Here is a 19584-nt window from a genome sequence, read left to right on the forward strand (position 1 = left end):
TAATGCACCCTTGAATATGGCAGACAGAGGATTCTGAAAGATGGGATCACAGGAGGGTCATTTTGGGGTGCAGGCGATGAAGGTATGAGAACAGAAGGAGCTCACAAAGTGAATATGAGCACCATGGGCCTTCCCTTCTGTTGCTTGCACCAAACAGCCTCCCTAAATGTGTCTGTGCTTCCCTGCCTGTCCAACCCATTTCAAATGTCACCTGAAAACACATCTTTTCTGCTTCCTGCTTATTCCTCTTGTTCTCTCCTCCGCTTGGCTGTAAAATAGCTCTGCACAGGGTTTGTTCTCACGCCCCCTGGGCTGTAAACTAGTTCCTTACAGAGTTTGTTCTCTTCCCCCACTCCCTTGGTGGTAAACTAGCCGTGCACAGGGTTTGCATGAAAGACATTACTATAGAGAAGAGCCATCATACAATGACTTTTAACCTCAGCTACAAATGAGGAAGCCCTGGAATGCAGAGAAAGGGAAATGAAAATAATTCCCCTTTCTTTGCAGTTAAATATGGAGTAAGTTACTGAATTTCCTCTCCCCTCCCTCCCCAGAGCAGTTACAATGGAACAGCTCCATCATAATGGCAGCCATTCCCCAATTTCCTGCTCCCCTTGGAGCAGTTGCAATGGGACAGCCCTTCATGGCAGCAGCTTTTCTATTGGCTGAAGTTCCCTCTTTGAACAGCAAGAGTCCTAAGTGTTTAGCTCAATGCTGCTTCCGCTGCCATACGGAGCTGGTGAGACTGGCCTAGCACCCACCCCAACCCCTCCCGGGCCTCACTTACAGCTTTCTTGGATTTCTTCTTGGTGGATCGTGCCTTCTTGGCCTTCTCGATGACAGCGTAGAGGGCGAAGCAGAGTCGTGCCATGCGGGGCAGGTCACAGATGCTAATGTCAAAATCCAGCCTCTGTTTCCACACCGGCTCCGAACACACATTCACCTCGGCGCTCGACACCATCTTGCAGAGCATCTCGTTGCCATGGTAAAGGCCTGCCTGTACCACCAACTGAGAGAGAAGAGTGCATTGGGATCACAATGTCCTGAGCTCTTCGCTTGGGGATGCAGTTAGAATAGGGCCAGAACTGGGAGCCATGACTCCTGGGTGCTATTCCTATCTTTTGCCACTGTCTCTCTGCGAGCCCTTGGTCAAGTCCCTTAACTTCTCTGTGTGTCAGTGTATGATCTATACAATTAATATGATCTCTTCCTACCTCACATGTGGGTTGTCAGATTTAATTAATGATTGCAAAGTGCTCATTTAATCCACTAGTAAGCTTGTACTACAGGTCCCTTTCTGTGCCCGATCAACAGAGATGAGTCTGTTACAGGCTTGGCTACTGAGCCTGACTATTTAGCTTAAGCTGTAGAAACTCATGTCTCTCTCTCTGGAGGTCACCAGTTCAATTCCCAGCGCGTAGGATAAGATGACTGCGATCACCCTTGCTAGAAAGCACATTCTGCTCACATATATGTAATGTTTGGAACCCTGGCAGATCAATTCAGTGCTGGTAAAAGGCATCAGATCAACAGCCCTGGAGAATTAAATCCTGTTAATCCCAGGACAGGTACCACATGGGCAACAGTGGTACAAGCTGTCCTTTGCCAGTGTGCCTTACCCAGGACCCAGAGAAACTCTCCTCTATAGGGAAATCTAGGCTATTTTCTTAGGAGCACTGAAATTCAGTGGGAGTTGGGCACTTAATTGCCATAGGTTGGAATTTTCAGAAGCACCTGGGTAATTTAGAAACACAATTCCCAGCGCAAGTCAACAGGGAATTGTGCTCCTAAATCACTTAGACACGTCTGACTAGCCCTCCCTTGAATCTCCACGCTCCAGTGAGTCATTGGCCTTTCTGCTGAGCCTGCCAAAATAGATGCAAATTGCTGTTATCGGGTTTTTTTCTGGTGTGGTCTTGCTGGGTAAAATTATCAAAAGGGCCAAGTGACTTAGGAGCCTACTTTTGAAAATGGGATTTAGGCCCTTATGAAAAGCATACCCCTTGTCATAAGACATTACTGCCTTGACAGAGACCCAGGTGAGTGAGGTACTCTCTCTTACTGGACCAACTTCTGTCGGAGAGAGAGAGAGAGAAGCTTTTGAGCCACACAGGGCCTTCTGGGACTGTCAAGGCTACAACCATATCATATACATAACTGAGAGCAAGTCACTCATTTCACACCAGCCCCTAAATATGGGAATAACGCTAGAAATGACGCTGGAATTGTTCTTAGACCAAACATACAAAAATACTATAAACTAAAATCCAACAGCAGTAAAACCAATTGGTGGGAACATTTAACAAATCTTAACTGCCTAAAGGCTAGACAGGCCCAGATGAGGAAACCGGACCATGCCCCGTAGGGAAAGCAACCAACAAGAAATGGACATGAGCTTATGCCAAGGGAGAAGCAAATTAATAGCACTGGGGAGGATGTGTAGAACTGGCGTGGATGCAGAACAAACTGCAAAGCGCATCGCCAGTGGTTAGTTATCCCCTTTGAAATGCCTCTGCATATGAAGCTGCATTTCTGGCATTTGCAAGTCTCCATATGGGTAAATGCATCAGCCCTCACTTCTCCTCTCTCCTGCCTGGACCCTATCACAGAACAGGAAAGAGACCTCTTCCTAGCCTGTGCCACATCCCTCCTGCTGCACGTTCGTCCAGGTACTAGAAATCACCTCCAGTCAGGATCCCCTGCGCATACTGGGAGCCACTTTCAGCGAGGCAAGAGCCTTATGAGCCCACAATGTCTACATGTGACACCTTCAGGCACCATTCTCTGCCTCCTTTATCTTCATTTGCCAAATCTCAGGAGTCCCACTCCATTTGTTGCCTGCTCCGTTCTGTTAGCAAGTCCTCTGTTTCCCAGGGCCCATTTTCTCTCCATTTCCCCTACTGCTCCCCTATGCTGGGGCCACCTCCCCGTTCCTCTGCCCTTCCCCCCCCTCACACAGCCCCAGTTCCGCCTCCTTTGCTGGTCTCCAGCACTTCTGCATCTCTGTTGAGGTGAGATCACCGCAGATGAGTAGCTAGGCTCAGTACTCAGAAACTCTTGCAGCTGAGGCTTCCAAGAATGTGCCACTCGCTCAGCAAGCTGCTGGCTAACAAGTTCCCTTCTCCTTCCTGTTGTGAAACTTTTTAGAGGTCGCCCTAAAGCTGAATGAAGGACGATGCGGCAAGGGGTCATGTGATCTTAGGTCTTTGATCCCTGCTATCTTTCACACAAGCGGTAAGCAACCAGATGCAAAAAACCAAACAACCCACACCCAGCCCGCACCTACCTTCATCCTCTCATCTGCATTCACCTTACTGCCTTGCACCAGTTCAATGTAAAAAGGCTGATGAAGGGACCAGAGAGACTCATGAGTTGGCTAGAAAGGGCAGAGAGAACAGAACTTAAGTCAGCACATAGACCAGAATGAAGACCGACCTGCATTCTCCGTGGCCAGGAGACAGGCTGGTGCCCTCCCAGCAGCAGGGCCCCTCATCGCCACTTAGCTAATCTCTATGCTCCCCTGGGATGTACTGTACCCACCTTAGAGATGGGAAACTGATTCAGGACCAAATTCAGCCAGAGTAAGTGGGTGGATCTCCCACTTTAACTGTAATACCTAGCACTTCTATAGCGCTCTTCAGAAAAGGTCTTTATGGAGATGTTCAGTATCATTTTCCCTATTGGGAACTGGGGCACAAGAAGGTGAACTGACTCACCTGGCTGGTTAGAGGCTGAGCCAGGAATAGAACCCAGTTCTCCTCCACCACAGTCCAGTGCTCTAGCCACAGTGCAAGACAGCAGCCAGTGGACGCTGCTCATGCCAGGGCTGAATCTGGCTCAGAAAAATTATGCAATTAATCCGAAGCCAGAGTGACAGAGTGAGAGCTGGAATTAGAACGCTGGAGTTCCTGGCTCCCTGTCCTGTGCTCAAACTATTAACCCTGAGAATAGGGATGGAGAGGTGGACCTGCGGCGGGCATAGGGAGTCACTCCCATATTGACCTCAGGATCTCTGATAGGAAAGAGGAGGTTACTTACCTGTAACTAGAGGTTCTTTGAGCTGTGGTAGCCCTATTTGTATTCCAAACGTGGGCGCACATGCGTGCCATACGCCCGAGTTCGCAAGGTTGTCTGCTGACCGACACATTTGTCCTGCGTCCCCTCATGCTCATGGCCAAGTGTATAATAGGTTGTATGGGTCAACACCTCTCTCGTATCCCTCTTACCACTGGGTAGTCCAGTCTGCATCACAATACAGGTAAGGGCCACACATCTCAAAGAACCTCCATTTACAGGTAAGTAACCTCCTCCTCTTCCTCTTCGAGTGATGGTCCTTATATGGATTCCAAACACAGGTGAGTAGCGAGCAACGATCATCGTGGAGATGGGTGCAAAGACGTGAGAGGAAGTGCAGTCCGCAGTACAACACGGCTTGCAGCAGCATCCGCAGCTGCCACTTGGGTGACTGCGTAGTGGGACATGAACATGTGGACAGAGCGCCAGGTTGCTCCGTGACAGATGTCTTGCCAGGAGACGTCCGCTAAGCAGGCTCGTGTAGAGTGCGCTGTGACTCCATCTGTTGGGTAGCGTCGTAGCATGCGCGGATGCACCCGGAGACCCATTTGGAGATTCGCTGGGAGAAGAGGGATTGGCCCTTAGATTGGTCGGCAATGGCTACAAACCATTTCGGCGATGCGTGAGAGGCCTTGGTCCTGTGGAGGTAGAACGCCAAGGCACGGCGGATGTCGACAGAGTGCAGGACCCTGTCCTTCATGGAGAGCTGGGAGAGGGACATGTTGCCAGCGGCTTGAAGGGTGGGTTCATGAGAGCAGAGAGAACAAGATTAAGATCCCAAAGGGGTGGGGCTTGAGTACTGGCAGGAAGGCACTGAGTAAACCCTTCATGAAATGGACAGCAATAAGGTGTATAAACACGGAGTCGCTGTCTACTGGGAGGTGGGGAAGAAGGGGGAGGCACTGAGCACTGTCAAGTGGACTTGTATAGAACTGAGGGAAAGGCCTGACATTTTGAGATCAAGAAGGCAGTCGAGGAGGAAAGGTATAGATATCGCATTCACTGGGTGGTGATGGCAGTGAGCCCATGAGGTGAATTGTTGCCACTTAACTTAGTAGCAGGCCCTGGTGGACGCCCTCCTGCTTTGGTTAAGGATGTGTCGCACCAGAGTGGAGCAAGCCCTAACCACCCTCGAGGTCCTAATACCCGGCCATGAGGTGAAGCGGGCTTGGGTTTGGGTGCCGAACCCGGCCCCAATCCTGTGTGAGGAGATCCGGGAGTGTTCGGAGGCGGAGTGGTGTGCGGGTGGAGAGTCTGAGGTCGTCTGTGAATCAGAACCGGTGTGGCCAGAACAGGGCTACGCATATTACAGTAGCTCTGTCCCGTCGGATCTTGTGGGAGGAAGGGAATGAGGGGAAAGGTATAGCAGAGGTCACCTATCCATGGGAGGAGAAGAACATCGCCCTGCAAATCCTCCCCATGCCTCCCCTGGAACAATAAAGGGGCAGCTTTTGGGTTTCATGAGTGGCAAAGCGGTCCTGCCTTGGGGCGCCCCATTGGTGGAAGAGGTATCGGAGTGTGACGTTGTGTAACTCCCACTCATGGGAGAGGTAGAGAGTCCTGCTGAGCGCATCTGCTAGGGCATTTTGGGTGCCTGGGAGGTATGTGGCTTGGAGCATCATGTGGTGTTTGATACACCAGTTCTGAAGATGGATGGACTTGGAGAAGTGGGTGAGAGACCAGGCGCCATCCTGCTGATTGATGTACAAGATTGCGGCGATGTTGCTGGAGAGCAGGACCCGATGATGGGAAGAAATGCCTGGCATGCAAAATGGACTGCCCTCAGTTCCAGCATGTTTGTACGAATCCTGGCCTCTCGTGGCATCCAGATTCCCTGTGCTGTGTGATGGTCCAGACGGGCTCCCCAACCTGCAAGGGATGGTTGCCTGCAGGGTGGGAAGGATGAAGGGGGTCCCAATCATGACCTTGGAAGGGTTGGTCCACCACGTGAGGGAGGTCACAACCGTCTTGGGGACAACGACTCTGGTGTCCAAATGGTCCTGGTTGGGTCTGCAGATAGAGAAGAGCCATAGCTGGAGGCAACGCATGTGCAGTTGAGAGTGTAGCATGATGGCGGTACAAGCTGCCATATGCCCAAGGAGAGACAGACAACAGCAGATGTGCTTGTGATGCAGGTCTGCAATTATAGTCATCAGCATTGTGAAGTGGTCCACCGGAAGGAAGGTTCATGCCACGACGGAGTAGAACCGTGCCCCAGTAAAGTGAATCATCTGTGTAGGTACGAGCACTGATTTCTCCTCGGTGATGCAAATACCTAGAGACATTAGGAGAGTGCAAAGGGCGAGGATGGCAGAGGTGAGTTCTTGTCAGGATAGCACAACAAGGAGCCAGTCGTCCAGGTAGGGGGACACACCAAGTAGCAGCATATTTGTGCTGTTATGACGGCGAAGACAGCTCGCGACCCCCATCGAAACACCTTGTGACCCCTTGAGGGGTCATGACCCCGCTTGAGAACCCCTGGTCTGATGGCAGTTTGTCCTAGAACTCTGCTAGCCCCGTATAATTATTAAAATCAAATTTGGCTAGCAGAGTCTGACAGTTTACTCTTCAGAACTGCAGCATCTCCAGGGAATACATTTTCCTCCCCAAGAGGTCCATGCATTTCGCCGCCCGATCTGGAGGGGTTGATTTCTGTTGGCGCTGCGGGAGGAAGGCCTCATTAATAGATGGTTTCTGAGGTTGGAGAATGTCCAGGAGCTGGTGCTGCTGATCCTGAATCTCTTCCAGCAGTATTCCCAGGTCCTCTTCCACCAACTGGAGCAGGTCCTGATACTGCCGGTGATCATCTGGCGGAGACAGGGAAGGAGGAAGTGGCCATGGGGACCGGAGGAGCCGGCAGTACTAGCTCAACATCCATCTCTTCCTCTGTGTTCAAGGGTGCTGATGGAGGAGCCTGGGTGGAGTGACAGGAGGTTTGGAAAGGCGGAGAGACCTAGCGGTAGGTGTTCCAGGGTGCCCCGTGCAGCCAAGGCAAAGGGCGCTGTGGGGTGCCCCACAGGTACTAGTACCAGACTCTCACTGCTGGATCATACACGGGTGGATAAGGCAGTCGGGGACGCGAATCCAAGCTGTGGTGTGACATGGGGGGAGAACGAAGGCCCCGACACCAAAAATTCCTCTGACTCCGAGGATGGTTCCAGCAGCGGGGGAACCAGTGAAACAGGTGGGCTGCAGGGTGGCACCACCGGGGGGTCATTCCAGGAGCAGCAGGAGTGGTTTGTCCACTGGAGCAGGGACCCCCCCAGGCGAGGGGGGGCTGGAGAGGATCAAAGAGGGAGGGGAGGATAGCACCAATTCCACGGTGGAGAGGAGGGGCTCCGAGCAGCTGGGAGTCCTACAAGTGCCCATGGAAACGCTCGAGGGGCCAGGTAGCGTCTCCGGCTTGTCCAAGTGCCACAAAGGTGGCGGTGGGACAGGTGGTTCAGGAGCTGGTGAGCTCTCTGCACGGGTGGGCACTAGGGTGGCCATCTGTACTGCCAGACCCCGTTTGCGCTGAGCTTTTCCCTGCCCCTGGGGAAGGTTGGGTGTCGGTGTGGTCGTCTCCACGCATAACGTCTCATCCAACCAGGCGCGGCTCAGGGAGGAAACGCTGCATTTAGTAGCAGGCTGCTGTGGGGACCTACTTTTGTGCCCATGAGAGGGCTTCTTGCTCTCATGGCTGGGCCTGCCCTTCCCCGGTGGTATTGCTGGATCCGGGGCATGGGAAATAATGGAAGGGGCGCACACTGCCGGTGAAGGTCACTGTGTCAGCGGTTCCGATGGTCCTGGATCCAAACGAGCAAGTAGCCTCATTGCTTCCTCCATGGAGGAACTTAACGGAGGCGGAGCTCCCAAGCTTCCCAGGTCCAGTGCAGGAAGGACATGCAGAGGGAACAAGGAGCCGCAACATGAGCCTCACCACAGTGATAAAGACCGCTCCGGTGCTTGCTGCTCACAGAGAATGAATGCAGGCAGGAGAGAGAGTTTTTAAACCCCAGAACGTGGGCCTGGTGCCCAAGCGAGGAGAGGGGGCAGGGAGTCCCCAAACGGGAATGACTAGCACTAACCAACCTACTACTAACTCTGCAGCTACTGTACACAACTATAGGCAAACGGACAGAAATCACTCTCTTAGCAAAAACTAAGAGCGCGAAGGACCAGGGCCGACGCGTGGCCGTAAGAGGGAACTAGAGAGGCTTCGACCCACACGACCTATTATACCCTCAGCTGCAAGCATGTGGGGATGCATGACACACATGTGGCTCAACAGACACTGCTAGGAAACCTTTTGGATTCAGGCACATGCGCAACCATGTTTGGAGGACATATAGGGACCATCGTTTGAAGAAGTAGAGGGTCTCTGTGCAGGTCCTTTATGTAACTGAGGGAGGGGCCTCCCCAATTACCCCCTTTTGGCCTTGTTATGATTCCTGCATTAAGGAGCCAGGGTGTCACTCTGCCTGCTGGGCAGTCACTTCCAGGTGGCACTAGCATCTCAATTTGATTGTGGAAAAGACAGAGAAGAAGCAAATGGGTGTGTCAGAGTGGTGGGGGCAGGGAGAGAAGGGTGTCCAGTGCGCTCGCATGGTTACCTTTTTCTTGGGGAGCGGCGGAGGCTTGGCAACCATCTTCGGGGTGTGGGCAGTGCAGTTGGTCTGCTCGTCTCGCATAGCAATAATGGAAGAGAAGTGTACCATCGTCAGGTGGGGCATCAGGCCATGGTGCAGGCAGCTGCGGATGTACTGGTGGGAGGAGGGGCAGAGAGAGAACAGAGTAATCATGGCAGAAGAGACGGCCTAGAAGCCACGAGGATGTGGAGAGGGCAGCGATGGGGGTGAACCAGGGCTGGGTCAGAAAGGAGAGGAAGGGCAGCATGTGGAAGTGACCCAGCAGCCACCAAAACTAGGTTCTGCTGCCAATTCCTTTCTAAACCTACATCCTTCCCAAGAGGCGTCTCTGGCACGAAGAACCCTGAAGACTAAAGTGCAGTTGCAAGAGTAAGTGGGTCCAGGTGCCCAAACCCATCCCCCATATATGCACCGGACTGCCTGGGTTTATGGTACGATGCCGGGAAGGATTCATTGCTCCGGACAGCAGAGAGCCCACTTTTGTCACAGCACAGGAGAGGGGATGCCGTTTGGGGGACAGCGTTGCTTCCCAGTAGTGGGAGGCGCTGTTCAACCCTGACGTTCAGCAGCTACATCCTGGCTGGGGAGAGGGGATGGAGGGAGTCACCCCTCAGAACCTCCCCCCAACACACACACACACAAGCTCACACCCAGTGATGGGTTTGGCTCATTAGCACTCAATGCCAAATGGACTCACAATCAAGTCACACTTTCTCCACCCATCTTCCATGAGCAAGCCCAGCCTTATGATCTTCGTGGTGCCTGCTCATAGACTCCCCACCAGAGGGCCATCCATTGGGGCAGCATCCAGGTCACTGTTGTTAACCGGACAACGGACTGGGTCCCTTTAGGGTGTATTTCCAGCTCGACATAAGGGACATGGACGACAATAGCATGGACCTTTTCCTGCCTCCCAGAGAGAAAAAAGTTCCTGTATGCTTGGGAAAGAGCTCACCAGTAGGTGTAGGAAAGAGACTCACCTGGAACTGGTACAGGGGGTAGTTCCCATAGAGATATTCACATTTCCCTTTCACCTGCAGAGTATAATCCTCAGGGCTCTCCACTGTCTGGTGGCGGAAAACGGTAGCTTGCTTCTTGATGGCATAGCTCATTAACGTGACAGGGAATTCCTTGGGGGAGATCTGGAAGGTGAAGCTCTCCTGCAATCCCAACAAAACAACATGTACAGTCAAATACCAGCTGAGAAGGGGATGAAATTAGTATCGGGAGTCGCAGAGAGAGTCCTGCAGCCCCGGATGCCAGAGGGGATAGCTAGATTCCCCAAAAGCACCTAGGGATGAAGAGAAGGCTACAGATGCAATGTGATTATCCACATTACAAACAGAGGTCAGAGTGGAGAGGGACATGTCCAGTGGTGCAACACAGGACTGGGAGCCAGGAACTTCCTGAGTCCCATTTGAAGTTCTGCCGTCTACTCTCTCTGCAGCCTTCAGCACGTCATTTAAAACTTCCTGCCTCCACTTCCTCAGTCTGCACAAAAGGGAGACAATACCTGCTAATCAGGGGTGGCTGCCAGGATGAATGCTTGGCAAGTGCTATGTTTTATGGATGGTTCCATTCAGGTTGAGCGGGTGCCTCCTTAGAAATTTTGTTTAATGCCTGGGCCCAATATGCCAGGACTGGGGTTATCAGAGGGCAGCAGGAAGGAATGAGAAGTTATCAGGTGCTCTGTGGCAGAGACAGCCTAATGCCTGGAAGCAGCAGGCTGAGATCATGAGACCACTTGACTCTTATTTCGAAAGAGAAGGGGATTTGTTTCAGCAGTGCAGAATTTTGAGAGAGGGTGAGGGCAAAGCCCCATTTGGGAAGGGGAGCGTTTCCATCAATCAGTTGTTTGGTGGGGAGGTGGCCGGTTTACACACAGTCCTTCCAAACATCTCAATCTCAAGGAGTCAAGATAACTCCCAAACAGATGGAACCATGGGTGGTTGATCCCACAGCTGGATGCAGAACTGAGCGCGCAAACCCTTTACACATAACAGGAAGCTCAGGTTTTACCCCGCCAGACTCAAACTTGACGTTGACAAAGATGTTCTTGTTGGGGACGCGAAGGGCGCCAGTCCTGGGGCCTTTGGCCAAGGGCTCCAGTTGCAAGGGAAAGCTGTACTCCATCCAGGCCATCCAGGTCAGCTGCTGCCGCTTCGCCGCCTTCTCCTCACACAACTGTCGCATTTTTGCACGGAAGTCGTTCACCTCCGGGTCGTGCACCGAGTCAAACTCATGCAAACCTGAGCAGGGTGTTAAAATCAATAGATAGATAGATAGATAAATAAATAAAAGGAGAAGATCCACATAGCAGTAGGGTCACTGGTCCTTGATAATCAGCTGCCTCTGCTGGGCGGGGAGATCGCAGCATCCCATAACATACGGTAGAAAAAGCCAAGTCTACAGCATTAGACTATGATGGCTACACAATTACACCAGTCCCTTCTCGGGACTCTTGCTGGGACAGGCTGGGACTAGACCAGAGGAGAGATCACCCCTTTTCCTCAGTCAGTCCACAGGGACTCCTGCTAGGACTAGCATAGCCGAGAGCTCCCCTAAGTCAGCATGCATGCATCTGAAGAAGTGGGGTTTTTTACCCACGAAAGCTTATGCCCGAATAAATCTGCTAGTCTTTAAGGTGCCACCAGACTCGGTCTGTATCCACAAAAACAACACGAACACAGCTACCCCTGATACCTAACTCAGTCAGTGCATCTGTGATACTCCCTACACAGCAACCCTGGCTGAGAGAGGTTGAGCCTGAAGTAACTGAGCTCCCCCTGCAGCCAGCACTCGTGCTCTACCCTGATTAAAGCAGCTCCTCCTGGCACTAAGATGGAGACTCACCTTTCCCAATGAGCAAGCTGATCTGGGAGTTAATCAGCTTCTTGACGCGGTCACCTTCACGAGCCACCAGCCGAAGGACAGGCAGGAAGGGCTGGATGTCGCAGAGGCGCCGCTGCTCATCCTCCAGCTCCTGCTGCTCGGCCGTCTGGTTGATACACGTGAAGACGTACGCTTCGGGGTCATTGAGCATGTGATACAACGGCTCATACTGTGCGTGACGCCAGACCACCTGGGACAAAGCGACAGCAGGATGTAACCACCGATGTGCCAGCTGACTTATCACATCCCCTCCCTACTGCCCCGTTCTCCACCCACAATCCCCCACGGCCATTACACACAGTCACAAACAACAGCAGGGCAGCTATTGACTGGGATCTTGCAGGGCCTTAATGAAAGCCCCTGGAGAAGAGTAATAGTCATTTGTATGACACCTGAGAAATGCCATCCCTTGGAAATTCACAACTGCACACCCATGGGCAGAGGCACAATGCACTACAATGGGAGGCAGTGCTAACCCTTTTCACTACATCCCCTGGTCTCTACGCACAGACCACATGAGTAGCTGTAACTATTACTGACCTGATTATTTCTCAGTGACTGATCTCACAGAATCAACTGTGAGGACCCAATTTTCAGCCAGACTTTAACCTGGCTTCCTTTTTTGTGCTTGCAATGAGCTGCAATAAATCTCTCTAGGTATCTACAGTATCTGAGCACCTCACAATGCTTATTCTTGGGTTTTTAGCCTTGCAACACCCCTGTCTGGTAGGGAGGCATTACCCCCATTACACAGATGGGGAGCTGAGGCACAAGTCTCACATCTATGACAGACCCAGGAATTGAAGCCAGGTCTCCTGTACCCCAGTCCAGTCCAGTGCCTTCCCCACTAGACCATCCTTCCACCCCAGTGGATGCCATTTAGACAGTTAACAAATTACCTGATTGTGACCACATAGCTGGTGACTTAACAACTAAAGCACATCTATTGTGCCCACAGTTTTCTGGCCTGAAAACTGCCGGCACAGAAAGAACTTCTAATGATCTGGCACTGACTGTCTGTCTCTTGTGCTGTGTGAGTCATCTAAGCCAGGCTGCTATTGCAACGAGAACCTTTTCCACGCTGATTTTTGCCTAGTGAATTGAAAAGGTAATTTCATTTCCTCTACTATTCTGTTCAGCATTTTATGCCTCAAAGGAAACACCGAAAACTTTTCTTTTTAACCAAAGTTCCCAATCGCCACGACACAGCTTCTGCTGTGCAAAAAAATTAGGCTACGTCTACACTGCAATAAAAGACCCATGGCATGGCTGCAGCTGGCCTGAATCAGCTGCCACGGGCTTGCAGGGCTAAAAATGGCAGTGTAGAGGCTTGGGCTGGACCCTGAAACCTTGCAAGAGGAGTGGGCCTCAGAGCCCAGGCTCCTGCTGGAATCAGAATGTCTAACACTGCTAGTTTTAGCCCTGCACGCCAAGCCGCATGAGGCCCAAGTCAATTGACCTGGGATCTGAGACTTGGTGCCATGGATTTTTTATTGCTGTGGACACATACCCTAAAAGGGCAGTCACAGCAGAGAACAACTGCAGAACATGTGACTTAATCCAGAATTTGTATTCGGCTTGCCAGGGAGGATTTCTCTCGCTGGCCCACAGAAGACCATTGAGACTGAAAGGCTCAGGGTGAGGAGCGAGTGCTCTGGTGAGCGAGTGAGTGGCAACGGAATATGGGAATCTTTCACCCCTCAGTTGCTGATTCAAATCAGTAGTTACTCAAAAACCTATTACCATCTGAGGGCTGATGTGAACTGAGTCAAGTTCCCAGTGGACTGATGCCCATCACAGCTGGCCCTGTAACTGCCCCATATGTTGGCAGCCTCAGCAGCAACACCAAGGATTGACAAGGACTGTGGAGAGAGCGTCCCAGAGGAGGGTCCCTCTGGGTCAGGAATAAGGCATTCTATTAGCACAGTGTGGGAGAAGCCTGCATTGCTGCCAGTGTGTGGCTAAATGGGGCTGTGAATCCAACACCTTTCCCAGGCACTGAGCTCACTTAAGAAAAATGCCCTGCACGCTCGTAAAATCGATCCCAAAGGTGACTCTTTAGCCACAGGGGTGAGGCTTGTGGTAAAGGCTGGTACCTTTTTGATGGTCCCCAAGCTGGCATTGCAGGATACAGAGAGGTTCAGGTATATGCCTGTAGGCAGCAGGAAGTCCACCTGGATAGTTTGGTTTTCCTCCTTGGACCAAAATTCCACAGGGCAATAGATGCCTGGGGGCATCCTGCTCACTTCTTAGCTACAATCTGCAACAAAGGGAGAGAAAGGACAATTATTTGTATTGCAGTAATTCCTAGAGGCCCCAACAAGACCAGGGCTAAGCACTGCACAGACACACTGGGACACGGTCCCTGCTCTGACAAGACCAGATTATCATCCCCATTTCATGGATGGGGAAACTGAATTCAATCCGATCTCCAGAGTCCAAATCCTGTGCCTTAAATCAAGGACACTCTTGTTCGGGTCCACCCAGACACTGCCATGCGTACACTTCAAAGCAGTTTTTACGTAGTCACTGGAAAATATGAAATACTTAGTGTTACAGCTGGGTGAATTTTTTTTTAGTGCATGTTAAATGCGCCAAAAAATGAAATTGGGCACCGAAACGGTTTGCAACTTGGGGTCACATACCGTGAATAGTTTTGGTCAAAAAAAAAAAACAACACACAAAACAAAAAACAACCCACCACCACCTGATATTTTTTTTCCCCCCAGAAATGTCATTTCTTCTAGTGGACATTCTCTTCTGTTGTGTGTGTGTGTGTGTGTGTGTGTGTGTGTGTGTGTGTGTGTGTGTGTGTGTGTGTGTGTGTGTGTGTGTGTGTGTGTGTGTGTGTGTGTGTGTGTGTGTGTGTGTGTGTGTTTCGGTGAGGGGAAAAAAGGTTTATTTTGAACTGAAATGGAATTTTTTGTTTTTTACATTTTATTTTTTGGCTTGGCCCTGAACTGACCCCCCCCCCCCCCCCCCCCCGCACACTCCCAAGCCCAATGATTTTATCAGCTCTAGCATTCGTATTAGCCTTCCCATCAACTCCCCACCCCCACCCCCGCTTCACAAAGGAGATTCCAGAATTCTCTTCCTCACAGTACAGGTGGGGAGACTGAGGCACCAAGAAGTGAAGGGGCTTCCCCACACACTCAGTCCGTGACAGAACAGTGAACAGACCCCAGGAGTCCCAACTCCCAGCCTGACATCCTGCTCCCTGGACCTCATTGTCTCAACCCCATTTCTGTCTTCCAGAGCCGAGTTCCAGGTATACTAGGAAGAGTTGGTGCGGGTCCAGATTATAATTTTTTAAGATTAAAATTATTATTTTGTTTTTAAAAGAATAGGGGGAATAAATGCACAGGAGTGGGGGCGGGGGGGCACAGGATGGGGGCTGATTCTGGCTTTATCCCTCCTTCCTTGCGGGAATGTGTAATTTGCTCCCCACACTATGAATAGCAGGAGAGTCTGTCCCCAAACCCAAAGAGTTGTTTTCAAACTTCAGATGGCAAACACTCCAAGGACAGCAGAGGGCATTAGTCATTACCCAGAAGCCACAGACTATCCCAATCCCCTCACTTTAGGGTTGCCAACCCTCCACGATTGTCCTGGAGTCTCCCAGAATTAAAAATTAATCTTTAATTAAAGTTTATGTTATGGGATGAAACCTCCAGCAATACATCCAACCAAAACTGGCAACCCTACCGCACTTGGTTTCTTCTTTGGGGATATGTAATGCTGATCAGGAGAATTCATCAGTTTCCACCCATTTATCCAGCAGGAAACATCCGCAAGAGAACGTAGCTTGGATTAATTTACTCTGTTGATTATGGTCAGAAAAGCGTTGTTCCCATCTGTTGATCTGTGCAGAGTGAGTTTGGAGGTGTTGGGTATAGTTCCTGATGGGCAGGTGCCCACATCACATCGGGATGGTTCCAGTTAGCCCTTTAGGATACGTCTACACACCAGCTGGCAGCATACTTCCCAGCACTGTTCAAGCTAACATGCTAAAACAGTGTGGCCACAACAGCACGGGCAATGGCTCAGGCTAGCTACCCAAGTACCTACCCAGAGGGTCAGACAGGCTCATACTGGCAGTCTCAGCAGAGAAACCAAGGCCTGAATAAGCCACAGGGCTGAAGTCCCTTCTTGCTTGCAGAGGGGACCCCCTTCGCGTCGGGGTGAGGCACGAAGACTATGCAGCGTGAGGAAAGCTCACCCTATTGCTTCTCACGCCGTGGATAATCAAAGCTTTGGCTTCTATCAATCTGACCCCTTTCCCTAGCACCTAAACCCAGTCTTGCCCACACTAGGAGCAACACTATGGGGTTTCATTTATTCTCCCTCCATGAAACTTGTGTTGAATTTGCTGTTTACAACTTAAAACCCAGGCTCTGCAGCTGCCAGAAAGGGGTCGCGTTTGGGGCCGTGAGTTCTCTCCCCCTTTAATCTGAGGGGGAAACCTGGGCTGCAGGCTGCTGAGGCCAGGCAGGATCCCCAAAGTACCTCGGGAGCTGCTTGTAAGCCAGTCTTATGCATAAGCATGACAAGAGAAGCCCAGAATCTTATCTGCCAGTGCCTAGGAGCACAACACTTCCTCATCAGCAGTGAGGTAAGGATTCCCAGAAACACGAGCCATGTTTTATCAGTCCTGCTTCCTTAAAGAACATGTTGTATCACACTGGGACCGGATGCAGAGACCACAAGCCACCCATGTGTCTTAGAGAGGGAGGGAAGGAGCATGGTTTGTGAGTTCAAGTCAGGCACAGCAACAGAAATGATCCTGCTCTCCTGTCCACTCACTACCAGTGAGAGTAGCAAATTTCCAGGACTCCCACCCACGACCTCCACTTCCCCACTACACCAACACGGTTCCAGTACTCTCCAGGAGGGCAGCGGGGGGTTGACTCTCCAGCACAGCTAAACTGGATTTTACATCCCATGCGGCATCCTGGAGGTGTGGCTCTGTGATCCAGACAGCAGGTGTGAAATACTGTACCCAGACTCCCTAGCAGCACAGCAGGGCTAACTCAGTCCTTTCCTCGGGAGGAAGATAAATTGAAGACCATGCACTGAGCCCTGCAGGGATTCCTCAGTCCAGGCCTTGAGTAACTCTGCCTGGACTGTAACACCACCATAGCGCCCGGAAACGGTGTGTTAGGAGAAAATTCATGCATCACTCACGTCCCGTCCCGTCCCATCCCCCCAGCATGACACAGAAGGGTGATCCTCAGGCTAGGCCCTGGCTTGTGCCATGCTCACCTGTGGACACGAAGGACAACAGCGGCAGCATTTCCTTCTCCATGGAGCTGCGCTGTGGCATGCAGCTTGCTCAGAGTGTAGCAGCAACACTTGGGTCACCGCTTTGAGCTACCCATAGTATATGACTCTTTACCCAGGCTGCCTATAAACGGTGGAGTGGAGAACTGAAGATGCTGATTTTGGCTTTCAAAGCTCTGGCAGGCCCTGGCTCCGTTCCAGACATTACCGGGTGGGTATGCGGGCTCGCCCAGCACCCTGCCACCAGAGATCCCATCTTATGCTCCTCCTGTAGCACAAGCGATAGGGCTCTGAGCTGAAGGTCCAGGGTTCAAGGCCTGCAAATCTTTGAAAGCCACTAGGGACAGGCGTTAGCTTCTTGGCAGGCGCTCAGGTACTACAGTGATACAAGAACCAGAATTATGCCAGAAGGGACCCAGGCTTTAGCTGTGGTGTTCACAGTTCGCTCACCCTTGAGGTTCTGGTCTCTCTCTTCCCCAAACTTTTAAATAAAAGCCCACTCCCAGGTGATGTTTTAAACATGACTGATGTCCCTGTCTTAGTCATTCTTCCTCCCAACCCTGTAGCCACTCGCTCCCTCAACCTGTATTCATTTACAATGTTACAGGGTTCGTTTATTATTGTTGGATGACATTTGGCCAGGTTCTGAACACCGCCCCCCAGCACCCTGAACACACTGACCATGACATTTTGGTAAAAGCCAGGAGTTGGGACGGGTGCCCTTGGGCCAGAATCCACTGCTTCACCCCTTTGTGCAGTGTCCTCCCTGCCAACTTGTCGCTTCTCCCCACTCCAGGAGGGGCTACACGACTGTCGCAGAGTCTGATCTTTCATCCTGGGGGATCCCAGGGCACTCCAGGGACCATGCACTGGAGGTACATGTAAAAATATTAGCAAGATCAGCCCACCAGGAAACCTTCTTCCACTTTTCTCATCTCCTACGCCTAGCCCTACGTCATCAGTGTCACCCGCTGAACAACACCTGAGAGCCAAACCTGCCGCACGTGTGAAAAGGGCTGCAGGATGAGGCTATCTATGGCATTTAATTGGCTCCTATAATTTCATCTTTGGACCTCACAGTCATTAACGCATTTATCCTCACAGCAGCCGGCAAGGGTGGACTGTTCTATTATCCCCATGTCACAGAGAAGGAGTAGAGCCATATAAAAGAGACTAAATAACTCCCTCAAGGTCAGACAGAAAGTCGGTGGCAGAGCAGGGAATTGAACTCATGTCTCAGGCCCCAGGCTCACACCCTAACATCTTAAACACCCTTCCTCCCTGGGTGTGTATTTTAATTCTTTGTTCTGTAGGGCCCTGACCATAGCCCTCTGCTGGGATATACACAGGTTTGTCACCACACCCATTTGCTCAAGCGGCAGAAAGAGATGCTGTGATGGATGAGTGCTACAGAAAAGCCAAAAGAGAGAAACGGGCACAAAAAAAGCACAGAGCTCCCCAGAACCTTACAGAAATAATAGTCTGTGTATAGACCACAGACACACAGCACAGCAACAAAAATATACCACGAGCACCTCCCATTAGAACACAGCCCTAAGGAGGGGCCTCACCCTCCAATGCTTCCTCATTCACCCTGGGAAAGAACCTCTTTCCTGGCCCATCTGTGCACAAAAGTCTCTTACCCCGGGGGCAGCATTTTAGCTCCCCCGTAGCTCCACGTCTTTGCTTAATAAGAGCACCAGTGAGATGTCCTTTGAGGTAAGGTGACTATATTTCCCAAAGGGAAAACAGGACACCACGTGGGGCTAGCCCTGGCCCTCCCTGCACAGGGCTGGCCTGAGCTGCTCACCTGAGGCTTCCCTGCCTCCCGTGCAAGGCTGACCCAACCTACTCGCCCCAGCCCCATGCAGGGCTGGCGTCACTGCTCACCGGAGTCCGGACTGTCCCCCCTGCAAGGCTGGGGTTGGTGTCGCTACTCGTTTCAGCCCTGCTTCCCGCCCGCGCAGGGCTAGCATCACTGCTCACCCCCATGCACGTTCCTCCGTACCCCACTTTCATTTGTCCTGTTTGCTCATGCCAACTGATCAAGTTGGCAAAAGCAAACAGGACAAATGCCCACTTCTGCCAAAAAAAAAAAAAAAAAAAAAAAAGTCGGGACAGCCAGGACAGGGCTTAAAAAGGGACTGTCCTGGCCAAAACAAGATGTATGGTCACCTTACTCCAGGGCTCTGCTTTGGCTGACTGGGCTTTTCAAGTCCTGCAGTAGCTGCCTCTTGGAAGGGGCTGTGTACGGTCTGCAGCCCCCTTTATGGATGCTGCAGGCACAACTGGGTGCATAGCAATAAGACGAAGGGAAATGTATTCTCTGATCTCCTGAGATGGGCAGGGCCCCAGCAGACTGAGGGGCAGAGTTGCCCCGTCTTTACCCCTTACCCTTCTGTAAGGAACAAACCTGTCTGATGGGGACCACAATGAGGCTAGCAGGAGGATGCGTGGGAGAACCCATGCAGGGCAGGAGACAACCAGGTCATTGCTGGATTCTTGAAAGTGACCTGCATATCTGAGGAAGGTTTGGGCCATGAACACATCCTCTGCGCGGAGCCTTCCATCACCCCTAGCAGTCTTTAAGACAGACAAGCTCCTATGTGACAGAGACGACAAAGCTTGGACCTCCCAGCGGGCACGGAAGAGGAGGCATGATGCCTCAGTTCCCTAACCTCTCCTAGAAGATCAGGCCTGCGAAAGACAA

The 19584-nt window shown here is 51.5% G+C and overlaps 1 protein-coding gene across 4 annotated transcripts in view; it reads right to left on the reverse strand.

The window, feature by feature from the left end:
• PIK3CD (phosphatidylinositol-4,5-bisphosphate 3-kinase catalytic subunit delta) overlaps nucleotides 1-19584 on the reverse strand; it is a 50057-nt gene that overhangs the window by 21032 nt on the left and 9441 nt on the right. For 3 of the 4 annotated variants that reach the window (XM_077837476.1, XM_077837478.1, XM_077837477.1), the window contains exons 2-8: nucleotides 13691-13854; nucleotides 11556-11784; nucleotides 10722-10951; nucleotides 9683-9862; nucleotides 8667-8816; nucleotides 3287-3376; nucleotides 788-1009 (exon numbers count right to left, since the gene is read on the reverse strand). In XM_077837476.1, coding sequence (XP_077693602.1) covers nucleotides 788-1009; nucleotides 3287-3376; nucleotides 8667-8816; nucleotides 9683-9862; nucleotides 10722-10951; nucleotides 11556-11784; nucleotides 13691-13831 — 1242 coding nt within the window. In that variant the 5' untranslated portion in view covers nucleotides 13832-13854. Of the gene's footprint in view, nucleotides 1-787; nucleotides 1010-3286; nucleotides 3377-8666; nucleotides 8817-9399; nucleotides 9608-9682; nucleotides 9863-10721; nucleotides 10952-11555; nucleotides 11785-13690; nucleotides 13855-19584 lie in introns of those variants that run through there. The other variant, XM_077837479.1, reaches the window with a different exon arrangement.

Source organism: Eretmochelys imbricata, chromosome 18 (assembly GCF_965152235.1).
Source record: "Eretmochelys imbricata isolate rEreImb1 chromosome 18, rEreImb1.hap1, whole genome shotgun sequence".
In the NCBI taxonomy this organism is placed as follows: domain Eukaryota; kingdom Metazoa; phylum Chordata; order Testudines; family Cheloniidae; genus Eretmochelys; species Eretmochelys imbricata.